General features: G+C 33.8%; 1 protein-coding gene across 7 annotated transcripts in view; it reads right to left on the bottom strand.

Moving 5' to 3' along the window:
- Positions 1-23,746, bottom strand: part of LOC145266478 (RNA ligase 1-like) — a 485,995-nt gene that overhangs the window by 226,231 nt on the left and 236,018 nt on the right. For all 7 annotated transcript variants that reach the window (XM_080122193.1, XM_080122194.1, XM_080122195.1 and 4 more), the window contains exon 5: positions 17,446-17,533. In XM_080122193.1, coding sequence (XP_079978319.1) covers positions 17,446-17,533 — 88 coding nt within the window. The remainder of the gene's footprint in view (positions 1-17,445; positions 17,534-23,746) is intronic.

Below are 23,746 nucleotides of genomic sequence, written 5' to 3'. Positions count from 1 at the left end.
TAAAAATGACAAACTCCTTTTAACATTTAAGATTTGCAAGTATTTATTCAGCGGGATAATAGTGGTGGAGCTCAAAGTTATTGAGTCAGGTCCAAGTCGGACTGTCGGTGCTGGGTGAGGAGGAGAGGAAGGTGTGTCTTCGCTCGCGGCTCTGTGCTGACTGTTGGATGTCCCCTGCACTCTTTTTGGGGACAGTAGGATCAATGCGCCCTGCCTGTCGATTGGCCAGTCTATGGCCGAAGAACTTACAGGGAAGCATTGATCCGCCAGAGAGTATAGTTCATTAGGGGGGGGGGGTTGCTACAAGGTTACTTCTTAATTGTATATTTTGCAAGAATCATACTATATATATAGTATGATCCTGAAATAGAAAAGTAATGGACCTTTTGTATATATTAATCAAACTGTGAATAAACAAACAGGCAGGAGTATAAATTTATATATATAGATTATATATCTATATATATAAATTTATACTCCTGTCTGTTTGTTTGTTATCAGTTTAGTTTCTAGTCAAGATTTCAATATTATTTCCAATATTAAGAATTTATTGTATTCTTTTAAGCAATGTTAATTATCGTTTTTTTACTTTTTTTTACTCTGTTTTTTTTTTTTTTTTACTTTTTGTCCAGTAAACTTATATCATTAATTTATTTATTGCGGACTATTATCCTCATCTTTTATAGTTGTTGTTGTTTCACGATGTTTAGACCAACTATTCCTCTAGTCTTTGTCAGGTGGTGACTATGACAGGATAGAAACTCCAAATCTCCTAACTTCATCCTAAGCAATTACTGCCTTCCATAGTTGTTAGGATATTCGGAGTTCCTATTCTATTGTGGTTACCACCTGATGAAAGCCAGAGGAATAATTGGCCGAAACATCGTGAAACAACAACTAAAAAGATGAGGATGATAGTCTGCAATAAATAAATAATACTCATCTCAATAATGAATGCCAATTAAATAATATATATGTCATTCAGGACGAACCCAACCATGGAAGATCAGATAATAAATAGATGTGGATTTATAAGACCAAAAAATCCAACCTTGATCACCGTTCGGGGCTCGTGATGCAGTGAATAGAAACATTGAATCCCTACGGTGCCAGGTGAGCATTGTCTGAAGAAAGTGGTTTCAATCCTACCCAAAGCTGGCCAGGGGCTTACTTGGCCAAAATGCAATGAGACAATAAGGAAGGCAGTAATTGCTGAGGATGCAGTTAAAAGATTTAGAGTTCCTATCCCATCATGGTTACCACCTGACGAAGGCCAGAGGAATAGTTGGCTGAAACGTCGTGAAACGACAACTAAAAAAGATGTCCACAATAAATAAATTAATAAATAATACTCATCTCAATAATGAATTCCAATTCATTAACACTTATATCATTTTTGAGAAAATCATTCCGCATGACAACTGAAAGGTGCATTGCTCCTTTTAGTATTAAACTGTAATTCATCTATACTGGTGGTGCACAAAAATGTTATCAGCCATTGCAAGATTCAAATGACACTTCCTGGATGGAATGAGTTAAAATCTGAGAAGAAAACATTTTTAAATGAAATTATATTTTTGAAAAGAAGGAATATTTAAAGAATTGCGTCCCTAATGTTAAAGGTCCTATTATTATCTTGTTCAGATTCTACTTAATATTATTAATTTAAATATATAGTGATAGAGTGAAATATTGTTTTTACTTGGAAAATTTTTTAAGTTAACAAAACTTGCCAGTAAAACTACTGGCAAGTTTTGTTAACTTAAAAAATTTGCAACTTTTGGAACTTGTACATTATTCTACAATTGTAACACTGATGTAAAAACATAATATGAAAAGATTTTAGAAACAAAAGATTTTAGAAACAAATTCATTAATTTAAAAAAAAAAAATACTTTAAAAATAAAACAAAAATCTCAAATTTATTGCGCAAATGCTTCTTTTTTTTTTTTTTGATAACGCTTAGCAGCCTATTGTCAACATCTGATGTTGGATTTTCAATTTTAATGGTTGATAAGTTGTTAGCAGCAACTTTAACTGTCTCCCCAAAGTCACACTTACTATTGAATTGCTTTCCATTAGAACAAATATCTCAATGAGATTCAAGTCACAACTATTTGAAGGCCAATCAATAAGATAATCACTTTAAATGAATGCACAAGCTCATTACTAATAATCCCAACTAATATCATGATCTCACCATAGTCTTGTTGGCATTTAAAAATATTATATTTAATCATGTTGCTTACAAACTCATCCTTGAGCCCATCCATCAACCAATCAAGGGCGATCTTCATTTCATCTATAAAAAGCATTTTAAATTAGTTTTCATGTATATTTTGTCCACTACAATCTTTTTTTTTTCTTTTTTTTTTTTTTACAAGCAAGTCACCACTCGAGGATAAGGGTTATTGCGTGTACAGTAATCAATGGGATAATATCATAGTAATCGCTAGTAATGGAGATCTGATAAAGTGTTTTACTTAAGGGGGGGGACTGTTTATGTTGGACTTGAAGACATCCAAGTTGTAGTCAGGTGGGAAACAGGCAAATGGAAGAGATTTCCACAGACATGCACTTCTAAGAAAGAAGCTTTGTTCATGGAATCTACGTTTTGATTTAGGCACAGACAGAGTAGGGAAAATTACTGACAGTGATTTCAGCTAGACGGGTGTTTTTCGTGAAAGATTGGCGAGGGAGGACCAGTAATTGGAGCTCAGAAGAGCACTTGCCATGGAAATAATGATAAAACAATGACAGGCTCGCAACATCCCTTCTGTGGGAGAGAGGTTGCAGGGAAGAGAAAAGGGCATCCCCACTAGGCTACGAAGTCTATTTTGTACTCTGTCAAGGCAGGATAGGCTGTTTTTAGCAGCTCCTGCCCAGATATGGTGAGCAGAACTCCATCCTTGGACGTACTTGGCTTTTATACAGATAGAGAATTGCATCAGCAGTGAGATATCTACTGGAGCAGTAGAAGGATCCCACCATTTTTCCAGCAATCTTGCCAACAGATTTGATGTACGTGTTCCATTTCAGATCAGGAGTAAAGGTCAATCCTAGAAGCTTGTTAAAACATGGAGCCTCCCCAAGACAAGAGCCATCCATTTCAATTGATGCTAGATGAGGATCAGAGCATTGATGATGTAAAGATAGAAGCTTGGTTTTAGATGCATTAAAAGTAACCAGTTACCTCTTCCCCCATTGTACCACGCGCTCAAGATCAGAGGAGAGAGAATCAGAGAGAACTTTGTCATTTACAGCCTTTGATGTATTGCCATAGATGGTCGTGTCCTCAGCATAGATGTGAACGAATGATTTAAGTATGTGTTTTGGGAGATCATTGATGTAGATCAGGAAGAGAGTTGGGCCCAGGATGAACCCTTGAGGTACACCAGCATTAATACTGTGGGCTTCTGATTTCTGCCCATCAACTACTACTCTCATGACCCTATCAGAGAGAAATGATTTAATAATTGAGAAAACATTTCCAGTTATACCGTAGCTGGAAATCTTGTGAAGTAGGCCTTTATGCCATACTTTATCAAAGGCCTTTGATATGTCAAGAGCAATTGCCCTAGAAAGGAAGCCTTTGCTGAAAGATTCACTAATCCTAGGAGATATAACCGTTAGCACATTTGCTGTAGATCTAGTAGAACGGAAACTATATTGCATGTCACTAAGAAGGTTATTTCTGCTGAGGTGGTTGACTACTTTTTTATTTAATATGGATTCCAGAACTCATGACACACAGGAGACTTATTGGTCTGTACTGAGAGGGAGATGACCTGTCACCTGAATTCTTACATACAGGGCATACTGATGAGGTTTTCCAGGGTGTTGGGAAGCAATTCTCCTTAAGACAACGCTTAAACAGTTTTGTAAGTATGGGGGCAATTTCTGGTTGAAGCTTTTTTAACACTATAATTGGAATGCTGTCAGAGACAGTTGCTTTACTGGAATTAATGTTCTTGATTAGCTGGGCGACATCGTGCACAGATATTTGTTTGTTGTGTTGCATAGGGATGACGTATGTTGTTGCGTGTTCGTCTTAGAGTGTTCATATTAGCGAGATAAAGACAGGGTACATTTTAATACAGAGCCGGGAACATGTAATACACACTGAGAGGGGGATAGATATATAGATAGAAGAGAGATTGACATTTATACAGTTCTGACAGTTCTGGGAGTGTTTCTATAAGCATTATATTTCTTTAACACATATTCTTTTGAGATGATGATTATAAGTTCTTTTATCATAAAGAAACTATTACTTATAATAGCTGAGGGGGGGGGGATTCTTAAGGTGATAGGCACATTACTTATATGAATTTTATACACAAAGTTCTTTATACAGATGAGTGGAACACAAGTTGATATAAATGATTCACAATACCTTTGTTTGTAGAATGACATAACACAAGACAGCTGTTACAAAATATGATGACGTCCTTTATTTCTTTGACTGGTCAATGATTTCGCATCAATGAGTTCAAAGTCTTACATGATTTCCTTCTTCTAACCTTCGCTTCCAAGGTGAATGTCAGCTCTGTCTGTCCGACCCTGTCCAACCTCTGACTCAGCGCTGACTTCTCTCTCTGACTACTCTGACTGTTTGTCTCACTAAAGCTCTAACTATATTGACAACTCATCTCTTCCATGACGTCATTGCATGACCAAACAACGTGCATGATCGATCCCGTGGCCTGACATGCCTCACGTTGTCTAAAACATGTACTGTTCATCATGTCTACAACAAGAGTTTTCTAACCTATTTCGACCTAACCTACTTTCAAATATGTTTAAAATTTTCCTATTTCGTTTCAAATTCCTTTTTCAATATACAGAATTGAATCATCAAATTCCTTTTTCAATAACATTACTAAACACAAATTCCTTTTCAACAAACATCTGCTTATTTATTTTAACTCTCGATCGGAATTCTCCTGAATCTTAATTCCAAACCTAGCTTCCCAGGTTTGAATTATCGGACTATCCTATCTCATTTTTACTTACTTACAAGAACAGATGACCTGTTCTCTAACAGTTGCATAGCGTGTTGTTTGTTATAGGAGGAAATATGGGGAGTTGATGGGCTTGGTCGCATAGGGTAGAATAAGCTGCAAAGTTCTTGGCAAATAGTTTGATGCTGACAAGATGACCTCAGGTCCATTGATGATGGTTGGGATAGAACACACGCTTCTGTTCAGGATCCTGTTTACTACTTGCCAAAACTAGTGGGAACCAAGCTGCTGCTCAGCTGAACATTGAATTTAACAGACTGAGCATATAGCTCTCTTGTATTTTTTATTACTCTTTTACAGTTGTTGCTGGCAGTTCTGAAAGCAGCTTTAGTCTCAGTACATCTATTACGTTGGTAGCTATGGAAAAAGTGATTTCTGTGCGCAATGGCAGCAGCACATTCTGGGAAGAACCATGGTTGGATGTTAGGTTTTTGTTGGAATTTTTTGGATGGTATGAATCGGTCTATACCTACAATTAACCATTCCGTCAGGTCTGATACTATAGAGGATACGTCCTTTTTAAACATGGAATGCAGAGGTAGATCAAATATAAATGTATGGAAGCTATCCCAGTCAGCCATAGAGTATCGATATAATGTAAGGTGGAGAGGTACGTCTGAAGACTTGTTGCATTTCATTTTTAACTTAACTGATACAACCAAGTGGTCGGAAGATCCCAGAGGAGATAGAACGGAACATGAGCATAGCTCAGAGAAAGTTGAGAAAAAGGTCTAGAAGGCTTGCATACTGACCGGTAGTATCGGGCACACGGGTGGGCTCGTGAACAATCTGAGTGAGGCCGTAGGCAATGGAGAAGTCATGACAGAACCTCCCCTCATCATCAGTCTTGTTTGAGTGGGTCAGCCATTCTACATTGTGGACATTGAAGTCACTACAGATGTGAATGTTAGCCGAAGGATGAGCAGACAGGATGTGGTCAATTTTCTCAGATATGCTCTTAAAGATAGTAACTTCACTGTTGTGGGGGCGATAGGGAGCAAATATAAATGCAGTGGTGTAAGCAAGTGCAACATGGAAGCACATATAAGGTAAATTAGGGTCTTCTCTGGAGATATCCCTACCATATGGAAAGCCATCTTTAATGTAGGCACATATTCCATGCCCATGGCAGTCTTGGGGGTCAGATTTAGATGTTAAGTTAGAGTATCTATTAAGTATGAACTCATCTAAGGAAGTGGTCGGCCCTATGCCAGTTTTGCTTAGGAAGAATATGTCCAGTTTCATCTCCTGTAATTAGGTTTCAACCTCTGGAAGGTTGGAACGTAGACCCCTGATGTTAGAGAAGGAGACATGGTAGTAGGGGGTCTATGTTGGAGGATGTGGTTCTAGGTTTGTTCATGTTTTTTTCCTGGAGATAATTCATGTTGAGGTTTGGAGATTTGTGGAACAGGTCGACAGACTTGGTTAGAGCAGGTTAGAGAGGGAAAGTAAGAGAAAATGACAGGAATTTTTTTTTTTTTTTGTAGCACATGATAAGATAAAGCCGTTACAATTACTCACTAGTATGGTATCGAGAGGCCCCACCAGAAACTACTGCATGGCCCAGAATCCATTCACCAAATGGCAATACAGCAGTCCTAGTACTTTGCACCTGCTGATAGGACAGCCTCCTTAGTGGTTAATCCAAGGTTCAGGTCCCTGACTATCTGACTAAATTCTAGTTCTTGCAAATATAATCTCTTGCTATAATTACTGAAAAAAATACCAAATATCAATCTTAAATTGAAAATTGGGGCTTAATTGCTTTTGTGCTTACTCGCTATAGATAACAGTACAAATTATTTCATTCAATAACATATATCTATGAATAAAATAAAATATGCATCAAGTGCGCTTGAAAGCCAAATCGCAACGTAATATTAGGAAAATAAACAAATATTTTACTTGTTTGAAATTTATCACAAATATATTTCACAGGTATACTCCATCTTCAGTGTGTTGTTTTGTTTTTTTTTTTTTTGTTTTTTTTCCTTTTCTTTTCTTCTTCCTTGCCATGTTGTAAAGTTGGAGAAAGAAGTCTGTTTGTAAAGAGCTGCACGTTGTATCTAGCGGTTGTATTTTGAAATGTTTGAACTGTGTGTAGGCAACGCTAGAATAACGTAAAGGATGAAAGTGCATATAGAAACGTTGTTTTAATTTAAATAAAATAAAATATGCATCAAGTAAAATATGTGTTTATTTTCCTAATATTACATTATGATTTGACTTTCAAGTGCACTTGATGCATATTTTATTTTATTCAACTGTCAGTCAAGCTTCAACCTCTGTCTTACCAACGAAATGTTGCATCCCTCTGCCTGTTTTGCAAGTATTCTAATAGTGGATGCTCTGACGAACTACAGCTCTTGTACCCCTTCGACGTAAATACCCCCAACAAACCTAACAATAAGCAAAATCCCACCCCTACACAGTAGAGATCCCTAGATGTAAGAAGGCCTTTTACTCTAATAGTTTCCTCCCCAGATCTGCTAGACTCTGGAACTTCCTTCGAGATTCCTGCTTTCACAACTGTACTGACATGCAGAAGTTCAAGTTTAATGTGAACAGACATCTTGCTACTCAACTCCATACATAGTATCCCTTCAACTCACGTCCTTGATAGTAGCCCCCTACATCAAAGTGGCACTGTGTCTTGTTTCAGGTGAAAATGGAATTTTAAAAAAATAAAAAATTTTAAATTTTCAAAAAATGTTTGAAGTTGTTAATGTGAAATAAAATTTAAATATATTTTGAAGATATAAAAAAAGTTAATTTTAAAGAAAAGTTTAAATATAGTCATATGAGAAGAAAAATTAAAAAAAAAAAAAAAACAGATGAAAAATTCCTTTTCTTTTTCTTAATTTTCAAAAATTAAGAAACAGCTAGTTAAATAAAAGTTTGCAAATTGATATGTTTTTTCCAGTGTTCAAAAAGTTTAGTGACATCTTTTAATGTTAAACTGAGGAATTTATCATGGGAAATAACAGTTTGAAGTTATTTTTAGATTGCAAAACTATGAAATATTGGCAATCAACACAATACACTTCTATGCTGATGAAAATGGATGTTAACTCTTGTTTATACATAGCAACAATTTGTGAACAAATTAAATGCTAAAAGCAGAAGTGGTAATATAGCAGATAAAATATATGGACTAAAATTAACATAGTTTACCATCTCTTAGTTATCTTGCTTCAGTTTGTTACTAAGCTTTGTCAAAGAGGAGTGTATTCTGCATGTCATACAAATGCATCACATGGCCATTAAAATGTACAAATATTCCTACAAGACCCATTGCGATAAAGAAATGACAAAGCCAGACTTATAAAAATAAGCCGGACATTGCAATCTTGTAGGAATGATCTTCTGTAAAGAAGTGGCAATCATCATCAATTTATGGTAGAAAATAAAATGGACTAAGATGCAATTGGTTTGTAACAAGGGAGATAACTGTGTCGGGATGTCAATTTATAAAATGTTTGAAATGTAAATAACATGAATAAATAGTGGAAAATAGTTTTATGGCAGATTTGTTGTATATAATATAATTATATATGACAAATATGATAATGTAATAGACAGCGTGGTTAAAATATAGGAAAAATATGAGGTAGAGTTATTTAGAATATAAGTAGGGGTGTTGGATGGTGGTGTAACATTGACTTAATAGATTATTCAAATATCAGATTTACTTTAATTATCATATTCTAAATCATGTAAAGGATTGACATATTAAGATGATAAATGATTGTATTTATTTATATTGGTATGGTTTTGAAGGTATAATTGAAATATAAGAAAATAAATACGTATTAGATACGTTTGAAGCCAAAACAACGCATTATTACAAAATAAATAGATATTTATATTTATTTTGTTTGAAATTTATATTGAAATTTATAAATATATTTCAAAGATACACTTCATCATCAGTATGTCTTTCTTTTTTGGGGGGAAATATAAGAATAAGATCTCTTAAATGAATTATAATTATATATGATTATTGTTATTTCCTTCTTTATTTTATAATAATTTTATAATAACTATTTAATAATAATTATTTAAATACAATTTTAGATATTTGGTATAAAACAGTTCAAGGAGGAATTAGGAAAAGAGCATTATGAAAAGAATTTTAAAGTTTCATAAATATAAATTGATTGTTCAGATAAGGAGTTACTATATAAGTAGGAGTGGTAGACGGTGGTGTAACATTGGCTTAATGAATTATACAAACTTATATCATATTTGCATCAATTAGAATGTTCTAAATCATGTAAATATGATGTGAATAAGGTGTATTAAGATGATAATTGAGTGCAAGTACATTGGTAGTGGCAGATTAAGATTTCTTATATTTAATTGTAAGAAAATTTGATTTAAATAAATTATAATTAGGTACCAAGCCTGTTATTTTGTTATTTTATAATAATTATTGAAATTCAATTTTAGATATTTCATATTAAACAGGGAAAGATTTTGGACAAAAATGAAAAAAAAAGTTTGAAGGAAAAGTAATTTTGTAGAATATAGATAATGGAAGGTTTGAATATTTGAAAATATGCAAATAAATTCAGTCTTGACCAATATATTTCGTTGTTCACTCTTATATACTTCATATTGATGTTTATTTACAATATTGATCATCTATATTTTTTTACCCCAAACGAGACATGGATTGGCACTGAGATAAAAGGGATACTGTGAATTAGGAACCATATCTACTGGAACATCCTAAGCAATTACTTGTAAATTTCTGCATGTTGCTACAATTAGGAAAACAGAGAGGAAATTCTATCCAACAAGAAACCTTCTGGTATCTGGGGTCCTACACAGTGAATGGTGTGGGATTTTGCTGATTGTTAAGTTGGTCAGAGGTATTTATAATAAAATGGGGGTGGGGCACTAATGCTAAAAGTTTGTTGGAGCACATTCCATTAAAGTACTTGAAAAACAAGCATGTGGATACAACATTGCAGCAATGGAACTGGAGCTTGGAACTCACTTCACAGTATAAGGTAATAGATTAAGGGTTCTTTTCTAAATTCCTGTCTAAGATAGAGAGACTGATGTAACAACAATATTGCACGCATGGGCAAATGGTGGATTTGTAGATATAGAGGATAACGACAGGCCTAAGTTTTCTAGCATTGTAGAAAGTATCCACTTTATTAAAGTTATCGAACTTGGTGGCCTTCTATATATTTAGTTATGTCCCTTGTCTCGAGTGGATATTCAATATGGCATCCGGCCAACAGTAACACATGTTTATCCTACATTGTGAGATGTACTAAGTGAACTAACAGAGCATAGATTTTTCGTGTGACAGATATATCTGTTCAACAATTGAAAGAAAGATGGCATCATTTACGAAACAGCTATTTTGGAGTTCCAAAATGCTTCCTGAGGGAGAATTTAATAATGATGATTACAGAGAGAAACTGAATATTGAAACTTGCACTACTGCTGCTGAAAATCCATTCAGTAATTGCAGAGTGAAGAAATGTACACCAAGCAGAAATATGATATAAGCATATGTGGTCTATGAAAAAACAAGGCCCAACAGTATATTTGTCATTGCCATAAAACATACAAGAATGCATTCAACACTTAGACATCACAGATATCAGCCAAACTGATTAAAAATAATTATGGACAAGTTGGACAAGATTAAGGGACGAAAGCACGATGACAAACATGTCATTCAAAAAGTTACTGGAATAAACATAAACGACTTTTTGGTGTGTTATGAATTCTTGTACCAGAAATTATGTAAATATGAAATTTCTCTGCTGGCAGGAGTCCAAGCATTTTTTGTTTTAAATGTAACAAATGTATTTAATAAGAAAATGAAAAATTAGCGATGACAACACGTGGAAGTCCAACTTATGCAGCAATGAAAGATACTTTAAAAAAGTGTTTTCTCATATTTCTTCATTGGAATGCAAAGCAGTTCCTGCTATCAAGGAAGAAATTGAAACTAAATTTCAATTGGAATGGAAGTAAAAAGGAACAAAAATTCTATTGAGAAAAAAAAACAAATCCAATGGACAAACAAGGAAGGACAATGCGTTGCTTTAAATGTGGTTCTATTAGGCATTTTTCCAGAGACTGTACTGGTTTTAGTCCTAGAAATATTGACACTGTTGTAGATTCAAACCATGTACACCTCTCGTTAATTCCGAGTCCTGTTATCAGAACATTGATAAATGATTCTAATAAATAAAAATTCCAATCTTGTAAAAGAGATACTGTGTATGGCAGTATTGGATTCTGCCTGTTCTAGAACTGTTACTTGAGAACTTTGGTTTAATGTATTTTTTTGGTACATTAAATGACCGAGATAAGTGGTTAGTGAAGACTTTTAAATTCAACAGGACATTTTGTTTTGATGATAGAGAGGATGTAAAGGCAATTAAAGCAGTTAAATTTCCAGTAACTTTAGGATGCATAAAAAGTGTAAGAGCATACATAGAGGTTGAGGGTAATAAAAATGATTTACCTAAGTCATAAATCAATGAAAACTGCTGGCACGATACTAGATTTTAAAAGTGACAGCTGTAAGATGTTAGGCAAATATATAAAATTGCAAAAGACAACTTCTGGACATTATAGTCTTCCATTGATAAATATGCTTTTGCAGGCTGAAAAGTCACCAAACTTTGTGTTAGATTGTGAAGCTTTTAAAAAATGCTCTAGAATGGAGAAAAGAACAAAAGCTGAGAATTTACATTAATAGTTTGCTCATGCATCAAAAGAGAAATTGATATCATTGGTGAGAGGCAGTGGGGCCTTTCATGATAAGGAGTTTCTGACTCTTATGTTTGTTTAAGGCTTAGAAGACTCCCTCTTCGTCCAGTGGTGGGTTTTAGTCTTGGAAACCAGTTTAATTACACTGTATGTATGGACTTAAAAGAATTCAGACATAACCAATGCTGGATTTTAAACATAATTGATGCATCCACTAGGTACTCTGCTGTCAAGCTGATTAAAACCAAGCAGAGTGAAGAAATTATTTGCAACATATTTTTAATATGGATAGCATATTTTGGAATTCCCAAACACTTCCTGAGTGATAATGGGGGAGAATTTAACAACAATGGTTACAGAGAGAAAAACTGAATATTGAAAACTGCACTACAGCCACTTGAAAGTCCATTCCGTAATGGCACTGCGGAATGTCACAATCTAATATTGGCTTAAGTAATGGAGAAAACATCAGAAGAAATGTGAACCAGAAATAGCTTTGGCTTGGGCTGTTAGTGCCAAAAATGCTCTTCAGTATCATTCTGGACAATTTAACCCAAATGAGCTTGTTTTTAGATCCAATGTAAATACACTGTCAGTTTTGATAAAACAGTTACCAGCATTAGATACTTCAACAGTGATATGGTTAGAATAAATTTAAATGCCTTACATTCTGTGAGAAAAAGTTTATGGAGGCGGAAAAAAATTCAGAGAGCACTGCGATTGAATATTATGTGGATGAACGATTTGTGACAGAGGACAACATTTAAAAAACTATAAAGGATGGCATGGCCCTGTCAAAATTTTGGGTAAAGAGGGTCAATGTGTATTGATCTGACATGAAGGAGCATTCTACAGGATGCATCCATGTCACTTAATGAAGGTAAACAAGGACTTTGGAATGCCAAGGAATAAAGAAAATACAATTCCCTTAAATGAGATGAATGAAGTCTTGGAAGAGGGAGGAACTGAAAGACAATACTACAAGGCTGGGTGTAGGGAAAATAGTGGAATGTAAAATTATTGGAAATAATGAATGGAAAAAAGGAAAGATTATGAGTACACAACCAAAATCAACTCGAAATTATGGCCATTAGCAGAATAGAGAACCAGTTGCAGAAAATGCATTTCAGTGTGTATCAATTGGGATAAGGTTGGTCAGTGGTGAGAACTTCCTCATGTAACAGAAGGAAATCATGAAGAACATGTTGTTTTCCTCACAACTGAACAAGAACAAGTAAAAGATGTGATTGATGCAAAGGAGAAAGAAATGAAAAACATGAAAATTCATGAAGTGTATGAATGTGTCCCTAACATAAGTCAAAAATGCATATGAACAAGATGAGTGATAACAGAGAAAGTTAAAGATAATAAAAAATAACAAAGGCTCGTTTTGTAGCATGTGGTTATGAATAGCAATACATACAGACAATAAAATGCTTTGGATAATCACAGATTTCAAGGGGGTTCTGCTAAAATCGTCATATTTTAAAAACCAAAGCATTTTAAGTTCTCAAAATACCACCGTTTTGTTCGGAAATGAATATACTTTCAAATGAATTAATAAATAATAAAGTACATTATATATTTTAAGTGTTTGAAGCAAATAAAGTGATAAAAATGATAACATAATAAAACAGCATTTTTGGTAAGATTTTGTAATGACCCCCCCCCCTGATTTTTAAATGCACATACTGCGCTTATATTAAGAATTTTGTCATGAAATTTGGAAAATAACTACAAGAAATATTATTTTTAATAGTTTGGGGTGTCCGAAATTCTTTTGACTACTCATAGTTTTGTTGTGTTAAAAAAGACTTCAAAATGAGGAGTATGGAAAATTTTGAAAAACAATTTTCTTCGGACACCCACTGTTAAATAAATCATATCTTTTTTAGTGTTTTTATTCATTAAAAGTGTAATTGTAACTTATTTCCTCTTGCAATACCGAGCAATTTAAAATCATGATACCTGGAAAAAATCATTCTTTTTTTAAAAAAGTATCTAAAAACTATCTGTAGTAGCAGCAGTAATATTATCAGCAATAGCATTGCGGTAAACAAACTTTTTTATTTTTTACTTTTTATACCAGAACAAATTAAAAAAATTTTAAATGAAAATATGAAGATAAAAAGTGTTCTTACATATTTAATTGGAGCTATTTTGTAATCAGAACATAAGTAGCTTAATTAGAGCTACTCGGTTATCAGAATATATAATTAAAGCAATCCCGACCAGTTCAGCGTTATTTCTGGTCAAATTTAAAAAATATTTACAGTGCCAGCAAAAAGGAAGTCCGCACTTGTAATTTTTTCAAAAACTGCAAATTTAAGCTAAAATTAATGTAACTGTTTAAACAACCTCAAATACCTCATTTGATTTGCCTTTTATTTCTCTATAATTTTACCTGTTCATATTTGACTTTTAATTGAAATATTTTAGTGTTCACGTCAATTGAAAAAATAACTTCAAATTGAGGAGGCAAAAAGAAAGTCTGCACAATGGAAAATTGTTATTTAAATGTAACTTAAGGGCATTAATGCAACACAAATACAACAGGAACACAATGAACTAGTTAATATTTAGTAGCATAGCCCTTCTGCAATTTGACAGCCTGCAATCTTTTGGGAATTCATTGAATTAGACTGCCGTAATACTCCGAGGAAAGGGCATCCCACTTTTCTTTAATTTTTGTCCAAGTTTTTCCAAATTTGAAATTTTATCATTGCGTAGCTGTTGCTTGATGTAATGTATACATCTTGTAATGTTAAAGCCACCGTTAAGAATTGGTGATTCTTGACTTCACCTCAGCATCTTTGTTAGAGAGAGAAGTATTTCTCAGACCATCATCTGAGGCATGTCCAGAGTCACAAGTGTGGAAGCTAAAAAAATGTATTTATGGATTGAATGATGTACCCCATTCATGGTAAAGGAATTAACTTAACTAAAAGGAATGGTAAGTACATATGACAATGCACTGTTTCCTTGGAATGATTTATCCGAGAACTTGATGGGTATTTTGACAATGCATGTAGATGACTGTATATTTTGTGGAAATAATTATTTTTTGAAAAATGTGATTTCAGAATTAAAGAAAATTTTCAAGGTTGGAAAGCATGAAAATGGAACCTTCAAATTTCTAGGATTGTATGTTACACAAATGAAAGATGGAATCATTATAAACTAAAACAATCATGTGTCATCTATTTTTCCAATAGATATAAAGAAAGGAAAATTCTTAAGGAAAAATGATGTGGGTAACTACCCGACCTAATGAATTATTTGATGTGTGTAGGATGAGTAATACCAGAAAATCTCCTCAAGTGAAGTTACTTTTTGAAGTCACTATTAAAGCTTAAATCAAAGACAAGGTTCCATATCCTTTCCACAGCTGAGAAATCCTTCAGATTTGAGTGTGGTTTGCTATTCTGATGCTACCTATGCCAACTTGGAGCATGGTTCCTCACAGGGTGGATTTATCATCTTTGTTTATGTTAAGATGAATGGACTGGCTCCTATATGCTGGTCATCAAAAAAACTTGACCGAGTAATGAAGAGACCATTGTTCTCCGAGACTCTTGCACTCAGTGAATCTGCTGATGCAGGTGTATTGATAGCTGGCATGATGCAAGAAATTTTCGGACTACCCAAGTTGCCTGAAGTACTTTGCAAAACAGACAATGCATCTTTGGTAGAGACCATCTTTGGTAGAGAATCATCAAATCTTGTAAGTGACAGAGAGTTAATGTGGCCAGAGTAAAGGAGGAAATTCAAATTGAATGGATCAGAGGACAGGAACTGGTCGCAAACTGTTTGACGAAGATGGGAGCCTCTACTAAAATTCTAAGACTTGTGTTAATAATCCGTTTTGTTTGTTTTTTTTTTTCTTTTTGTTGGAACTTTGACTTACATATGACACCAGAAGAATTAACAATGTTAACGTTAGAGTTATCGAACTTGGTGGTCTTCTATATATTTAGTTATTTCTCTTGTCTCAAGTGGATATTCAATATGGTGTCTGGCCAACAGTAACATGTGTTTATTCTATGTTGTGGGATGTACTAAGTGAACAAATACACTTTTCTTTCCTTGGCAATATCTTCAATGTTGCTTGTGAATGTTAGGCCAAGAAGTTTGAATAATGGACACTCAGATGTGCATATACTCTACGCATGGGCGAATGATGGCTTTGTACAAATTTAGGATATTGTTAGGAGTAAGAAGTTTTCTAGCATGATAGAGGAGGTTGCATAAAAGTCTTTGGATTTTTATTTATTTTTATATTTTTGTTAGATCTTTTGGAGATGTTTTTATATCTTACATTTAAACTGGGTAAAGATATATTGGTTAGTGGAGGGACTTGAGAAAAATAGATCTATATATAGCATTACAATTATTTACTTTTGTAATAGGATTTTAAGGGATCTTAATTTTGCTATATTATTATTAATACTCTAATATTTTTGTATAATACCAAAAAGTAATGAATCCTAAAGAACAACACAAAGATAAACTAAACGTTTTTTACTAAAAGTAATAAAATGAAAACAAAATAAAACACATCTTTAAATGTAAATAATTAAAATAGACTTACTTTACATTGCCATTACTGCATAATTACTATATTAAAAGTAATTAATAAAATGTTTAATTAAAACATTTTTGCAATTAACATTACAAAATTGATTTATTTCCCTTACCCCTAGCATATGTGTTTCTGTGGTATACTTATTTTAAAAGGCAAATTGAATAAATAAAACAATTTCATTTTTCTTTTTATTATCTTTTCTTGAAAATGATTCAGTAATATTTTATAATGTTATGATAAGAATAAAGAATATCTCTTTTTTGAGTAGTATGTGCATTAAATATTTTGTAACTTTCTAATTTGAGATTTAACTCAAATTTAAAATTTATATTTTTAAGATTTAAATATAAAAAAATAAAGTTGCTAGCGAGAGTTATAAAAAATTTAGATTTTTGTAATTTGTAAAAAGATACTGTTTACTTAATTAAAAATGTTATTTTGAATGTGAAGAATTCATTTTCTGGCTTTATTAGATGGCATTTTTCTTTTGTATTTGCATTGCATAAATAAAATAAGTTTTGATTTGAAATGTATGTTTGAAAAATAAAATAACACCTATGTTATTGTTTCTAAAAGAATGGTAATTATTAGTTTCTGTAGTTGAACTTACAACAAGAATGATCCACTATCCAGAATTGATGAGGGCATAATGAACATGAAAGACAGTTTTTAACATTGCATGCTTTAAACAAGACTTTAAGTTGTTGTTGCAAGTTAAATTCTTATATTAATTTTTAAAATAATAGGTTCATATTTATTTTTTTAACATACGCACATAAACATTTACAATTCTAAATGAGCAATTGTAAACAAGACAAGATGCAACAACAATTAATAAAAATAGAAATTTATAATAATTTTAGACAGTACTTAAATCATATTGAATTTAAAGCCCATATTCTGGAAATTGATCTAATAAATATGAGATAAAACAAAGACTGCTGGACATTTGAGTGAAAGTTGGAGAACAATTTTGGCAGAAATTAAAGTGTGTTTATTATGGTTGAATTGCAGAAAGGATTGTGAATTTTTTAATTTATATCAGGTTACACCGATTTAAAAGTGAAGATAATTTTATAAACTTACTTTAGCTGCAAAGCAATTCCACTTTGTAAATCCACAGCGGACAAATGCCAGTAATACTGTTGATTGCTCATATCAACAGGAACCCAGCCTGAAAGGTAGAGAAAAGAAAAGAATTCACACATTAATAGAGTTGATAAATATGCATCTCAATTTGAAACAAAAGCATACTTTCAGTTTTATTTTACTGTTTTTTTAATAATATCATTGTTTTTCTTTTTTAAATAGCATTTTGAAAGTTAAATTTAATTATTACACTATTATTTCATCATTAAATTTCACTATTATTACACTATTATTTCATCATTAAATTATTAACTGAACCAAAAAAACAATTGTAGCGACATTCAAGTGAGATGGCCTGAACCGACTCCAAATGAGTTCACTGCATCTCATGTCAAGGTGGTCCACTCCTGCCAACTGGCATTCTTAGTTCCAGCAACAAACACGAAAACATGATGGCCAGTCGTCAGCTCCATGTTTGTCCTTGCTGTTCCTCTCCAAGTCTTCAGTTCACCGTCTCTGTACAATTCTTTCAGATGGCAAATACCAACTTGCAGAAAAATTCTTCCTTAGGGAATTAAAGAATGTGACCAAATCAACAGTCTCTTTTTAAGATGCTTTGGTGATATGGCTAATGTTTCATATTGCACAGATAGTGTGGTTTAGGATTTGCCCAGAGACACAGATGCATAGGATATGTCAAAGGTAGTACATGTCAAGAACCTCAGGTGCATGGAGTTCCTTGTGCAGATGGCTCACAATCATACAACAGTATTGTGCATTTCAGTGCTTGGTATATTTTCAATTTAGTTGAGAGTTTTATCATTTGATGAAATCACAATTTGATTTGGAGATTACAGAAGACTGTGTGAAAATGATTAATACGGATTACAATCTCCTGTTGCTATGAAAGTTGAGCCAAGACATTTGAACTGATCTACTACCTCAATGGTAATGTTATTGAGAGTGATGGGGATTCTTCTACGAAGCCAGTAATTGGTTGAAAGAACCTTTGTTTTTGAAGCATTGATCATCATACCAATACGTCTGACAGTGATACTGATATTATTCAATGCCTGCGTACATTTTGCCAAGTATAGCAGCATCTGTGTAGTCCAGATTGGTTATGGAACAATTATGTCCAACTTGCACACCAACAAAGTCCATCATGCCCTGATCAAGAATCCTATCAATAACGTAGCTGAGCAAAATGGGAGACAGAACACAACTTTGGTGGACACCAGGACGCACATTGATGAATTCTGATCTACCTCTTTAACAACAGACTTTTGTTTGGGTGTGTCAGTAATAGGTTTATAAACCTATCTAACCCGCAACTTCTCTCGTGAGGATGCATCAAAGTCAAACTCAGTTAAAAAGTTCTTGCAACCCCCACAAGTCGTTGAGTCTTAATAAAATTAAAAGTTCACAACTCAGGCAATTCCAGGTAAAATCTTGTCAGTATCTAGTGTCCCACAGTGCACCGCTGCTGTACAAAAGAATGGATAACTTCTGGGTTAGTCAGGTTGAGCCTGTTGCTGTGAAATAGACTTCCTTTTAAACATTAAAAAAAATCACAACAATATGAAAAGCGATTAATGTATGCAAAGTAAATGTTATTTTTGGGACTTTAAAATAATAGGGTAATAATAGGTAAATGCAATAATGTTCACGTCCTCATATTTAAGTTGCGAGTTGGGCTGTCGGCTTCACTTCAGTAAGCTCTTTCTTTTTAAAAAATAATCTTAGCAAGAGAAAACTTTCTGGCACATGATCACGATTTGGTTTCAATAGCGATTAGTTACTTGGCTGGAATATTCTGACGTGCTGAGTATCTCTCAGGGAGGGGTTCCCAATAACGCTCCAAGCCTCTGGTTAATTCTCTCATTCAGCAACTTCTTGTTCCTTCTTGTTCTCTTCTAATGATTTTGGCTGGGTTGCGTCCTTTATACTAAGGTAAGTGGTTTGGGTTAAATCCCTCTTATCAAAAATCGATCAGAGAATTTTACCTCATCTCTGGCCCTTAAATATTGGTCAATCTCAATCGAAAATTGTGAGACAAGTTAATTCTTATTTTGATTTTAAAACAAAGTCGAAATGTATTATATTTTATTGTACAAAATGCTTATTAAATTGGTTCATAAATACTATTTAGAAAACCTTTCTTAACATGAAAATGGTAGGATTATGGATTTGCTGACTATTCTGTGCCTTTCCTTTATCAAAGAATGTTCATATGTTTTATTCTAATTACATAGATTTGGTCAGTTTGATTTGTTTTACTGCAAAAAGAAAAGAAAACATAATAATAATAATAATAATAATGATAATAATAATGATAATAATAATGACAAAATTATAGATTAACACCCTCAGATTAATCATTTCCTCAAAATGAGATTCTACTTTTTTAAGTGACTACTTTTAAGCAACTTGAAAATTTTGACCAAAAGAAAAACAGTAGTGGTTTTAGAATTTAGTGGGAGAGTTATTTCTTATATTTAACATAAGATGATAATCATTTCAGAGCTATTCTAATTTTTTATTTGGATGTTCAGCACATTTTTTTGACATTGTCCAATGTGCTAAGTCATGTTTCCTCACTGTGCTCTCCATCTATTCTAACTGTCACCTTTTGTCTTTAATAGAGGTTGCTCAGAATTCTAAGGTCTTTCCCATTAATGACTGGTCTATTTAGCATTTTGAATAGATCTTCATATCTTACTTTATCAAAAGCTTTTGAGAAATCAATAAAACACAGGTAGAGGTCTTTCTGCATCTCTATATATCTTTCTGTCCACATTGTCATTGTGAATATGACATTTGTTGTTCCCTTGTCTGCGACAAATCCTAATTGCACTTTTGATATTTCAGATTGTATGTTGTTTCACAGTTTCATCATTATTATTTACAGTAGGAGCTTCAATGCATGGCTCATTTAGTTAAACGTTCTGTGACATTCACAGTCGGTTGTTCCAGGTTTCTTGGGGAGTGTGATAAATGTGGAGATAAGCATATCTGCTGAAATCTTTCCAGTGTCATAAATGCTATTGAGAAAAACAGATAGCTTATTAATGTATATTTTATCAAGTGTTTTATATGTTTCAACTGGTATAGAGTCTGATCCAACAGTCTTTCCTTTGTTCATTTCTTTGATGGCATTTTCAAATTTTGCCTCTAAGATTGGTGGTTCTTCTATCGGTTTGGTAATCTCAAGCTGATTTACCCTGTCATCATAAAAGAGGTCTTCAATATATTCTGCCCATCTGTTCAGAATGTCTGTTTTATTCATCAGAACATTCCCATCTTATGATTTTATTCAGCCGCTATGAGAAGATGATATCTTGCCTGTGATGTCATTGATCTCACTGTGCACGTATTACTGCCTGTTATTTTTGTCCTCTCAATTTCTTGACATGCTCATTAAGCCTCTTTTGTACACATCTTCTTTATTTCTTTGTCTATGGATTTATACTTGGTGGGGTCATTCTTTGCTTTTTGTCTACTGTTCATTATGTCAAATATTTCTTGCGTCATCCATTTCTTGGTTTCTTTCTTAGGTTTTAGCAGGATGTTCTCTTCTATCACATCCTTGTTGCTATTCTTCAGCTTTTCCCATTGACTGATGTATCAGTGACTGCCTCCAAGGCCGAAAATTTGTTGTTAAGTGCCACGAAAAAACTCTCATTAAATGTCTTTAACAGTTTGAAATTATAATTCGGTTGACGTTTTTTTTTAAGGGTTTTCAACTTCAAGCTGAATGTGCACACAACAGGGATATGGTCACTACTAGTCTGCTCCTGGCTTAAATTTTGCCAATTCGATTGCATTTCAGAAGCGGGATTGGATCAAGATGTAATCAATCTGGTTGTGCTGTCTCTATGTCCACTTGGATGATTCTTATACCACGTAGTTGTTGCAATATATTCATTTTCCATACACAATTCCACCAATTTTTCTTCTCTTTCATTAATTTCACCAAGTCCATATGAGCCAACAATGTTTCCAATTCTCTTTTCTCCAAGTTTGGCATTAAAATCACCCATTATAATTTTGACAACAGATGATTTCAGTTGCTTAAGAGTTTTCTTCAGTTTTTTATAGAACGTTTCTATTTCTACACCATCATGGTTTAATATTGGAACATATATATGAAAGATGCTGATGTCAAAAGGTTTGGCACTGAGAGTCACTACCAAGATTCAGTCTGATATTGGCCAGTAGCTTTTAAGTGTCTTCACAATGTTGGGTAAGATTATTATGCCAATGCCTCTTTGATGTTGTTTACCATCAGAGTAGAGCATTTTATAACCATCTAATGAAAACCTGCTCCTTTCCATCTCATCTCCACAAATCCTAAGATGTCAATCTCCATTCTCTTCATTTCACTTTTAACATTGTCAAATTTGTCGATCTGACTTCTTACATTCTATGCTGCTCTCTTCTTTGTTTTATTCTTTGCTGGTTGTCGGTGAATAGTTTGATGATGCCACGGTAATCATGGTAATCCTTACCAAGCGAGGTGTTCTGATTCAAATTTATATGTAAAACTAATCCTGCATTCTAAATTCTTAAATAAATACTTTTTTATATTTATCGACAAAAGTGTTTTTATATGAAAATATCGATGCTTGTTTGTTTCTTTTTTTTTTTTCATCAATTTGCAATTTTAACATTTTACTGTTAAAGAAAAGGGCCCTCTTACACTTTAAGGAAATTAAAATAGGAAGAAAAAAAAGGAACAGCAATCGTCTTACACCGGTTGAAAGAATGCCATTGATTGGATAGAGAAATTATGACATCATTTTATAAATAAAATGGAACAATGAAATTGACACAAAATTAGAAAACATTTTTTTTTTAATAAATGATTTTTATGAATGCAAGGATTTTTAAAACAATTTTATTAACGCACTCAAGCATTTCTTTGCCATTTGCGGCCCGGCTAAACATATACGTTCTGATCCCAGGACCAATTTTGTGGGTGCCTGTAAAGAGTTGGGCATAGTATCCAATACAGGTACGAACTCTATCACTAAGCACTTAACAGATCAAGGCTGTACCTGGTCATTCCATGTCCCTCATATGGGAGGAACTTGGGAAAGAATGATTGGCATGACCAAAAAGATATTGGATGCTATGTTCCTGCAGCGCAAACAGAGATTGACCCATGAGATACTTACCACCTTCTTGGTAGAAGTCACCACCATAATCAATGCTCGGCCTCTTGTCCCGGTATCAAAAGACCCAGATGAACCTGGCATACTTACACCTGCTACCCTCCTCACTCAGAAAGTGGGGATATCCTTCACACACGAACACAATTATGGACCCAAAGATATCCTCAAAAGTCAATGGAAATTAACCCAACATCTGGCTGAAACTTTCTGGAGCAGATGGAGAAGAGAATACTTGTCTTCGATCCAAATGCACAAAGTGGAGATCAGATAAACCCAACTTGGAACCAGGGAATGTGGTGTTGCTCAAAAACAACCAAGTTGCGAGAAACGAGTGGCCCTCATCACACGCGTGCTCCCCAGTGAATACAACCTAGTGAGGAAAGTGGAAGTCAAGATTTCCAGAAAGGATGGCACAAAGCTCCTCCTCAGACCCATTACCGAGATTGTCCTTCTTTGTACCGAGAACTAGAAAAATTATGACCTCTAAGACGTCAGGCGAGGAGTGTTATGTCTCTTTGTTTTGTGCCTTAAACAGTTATCTCTCTTGGCCGGACATTTTTTTTATAAAGTTTCCCCTGACTTGGCGCTGGCGGATTGACCGGTGTTTTGTCCTCTAACTCAGCTGCATTTCTAGCTGCATGGCTTTGTTTTTCATCTCTCATTATCCTTAGCTGTTTTAAGCCATCTCTGATAAGAAACATTATATTATCCACTTCTTAAAGACACTTTTTTAATACCTTAATGTTATTTTTTATATTATTTCATTTCAACTACGAACTTTGTTTATTTTCTTTATCCATGTGTTCGGCCTCCTTATTTCTAGCTGTATTGTTCATTTCTTTACGCATACGACTTCCCATTCAGCCCTTTTATAACTTTTCGTTCCTGAACTTTTTTCTCTTTGTATTCCGAACAATGGGTTTTTTTTTGTTTCTTTCAGTTTTTTACCGTATCTACCTTCAATAAACCTGTTTATGGAATTTCCTGTCTTCAGTGTTTTGATTGCTAGTATGCATTTATGCTAACTGCTTAAGGATGGTATGTTTCTAAACAAACACATCTTGGGGACAGTATAGCTGTTTTCATTTTGGTTGTGACGTCACACAGGATCAATGAAAATT

This window comes from Euprymna scolopes, chromosome 41 (assembly GCF_053919585.1).
Source record: "Euprymna scolopes isolate OS-2025 chromosome 41, ASM5391958v1, whole genome shotgun sequence".
NCBI lineage: Eukaryota > Metazoa > Mollusca > Cephalopoda > Sepiida > Sepiolidae > Euprymna > Euprymna scolopes.
Note: the sequence above shows the minus strand (reverse complement) of the source record. Positions and strands in the feature narration are given on the sequence as shown.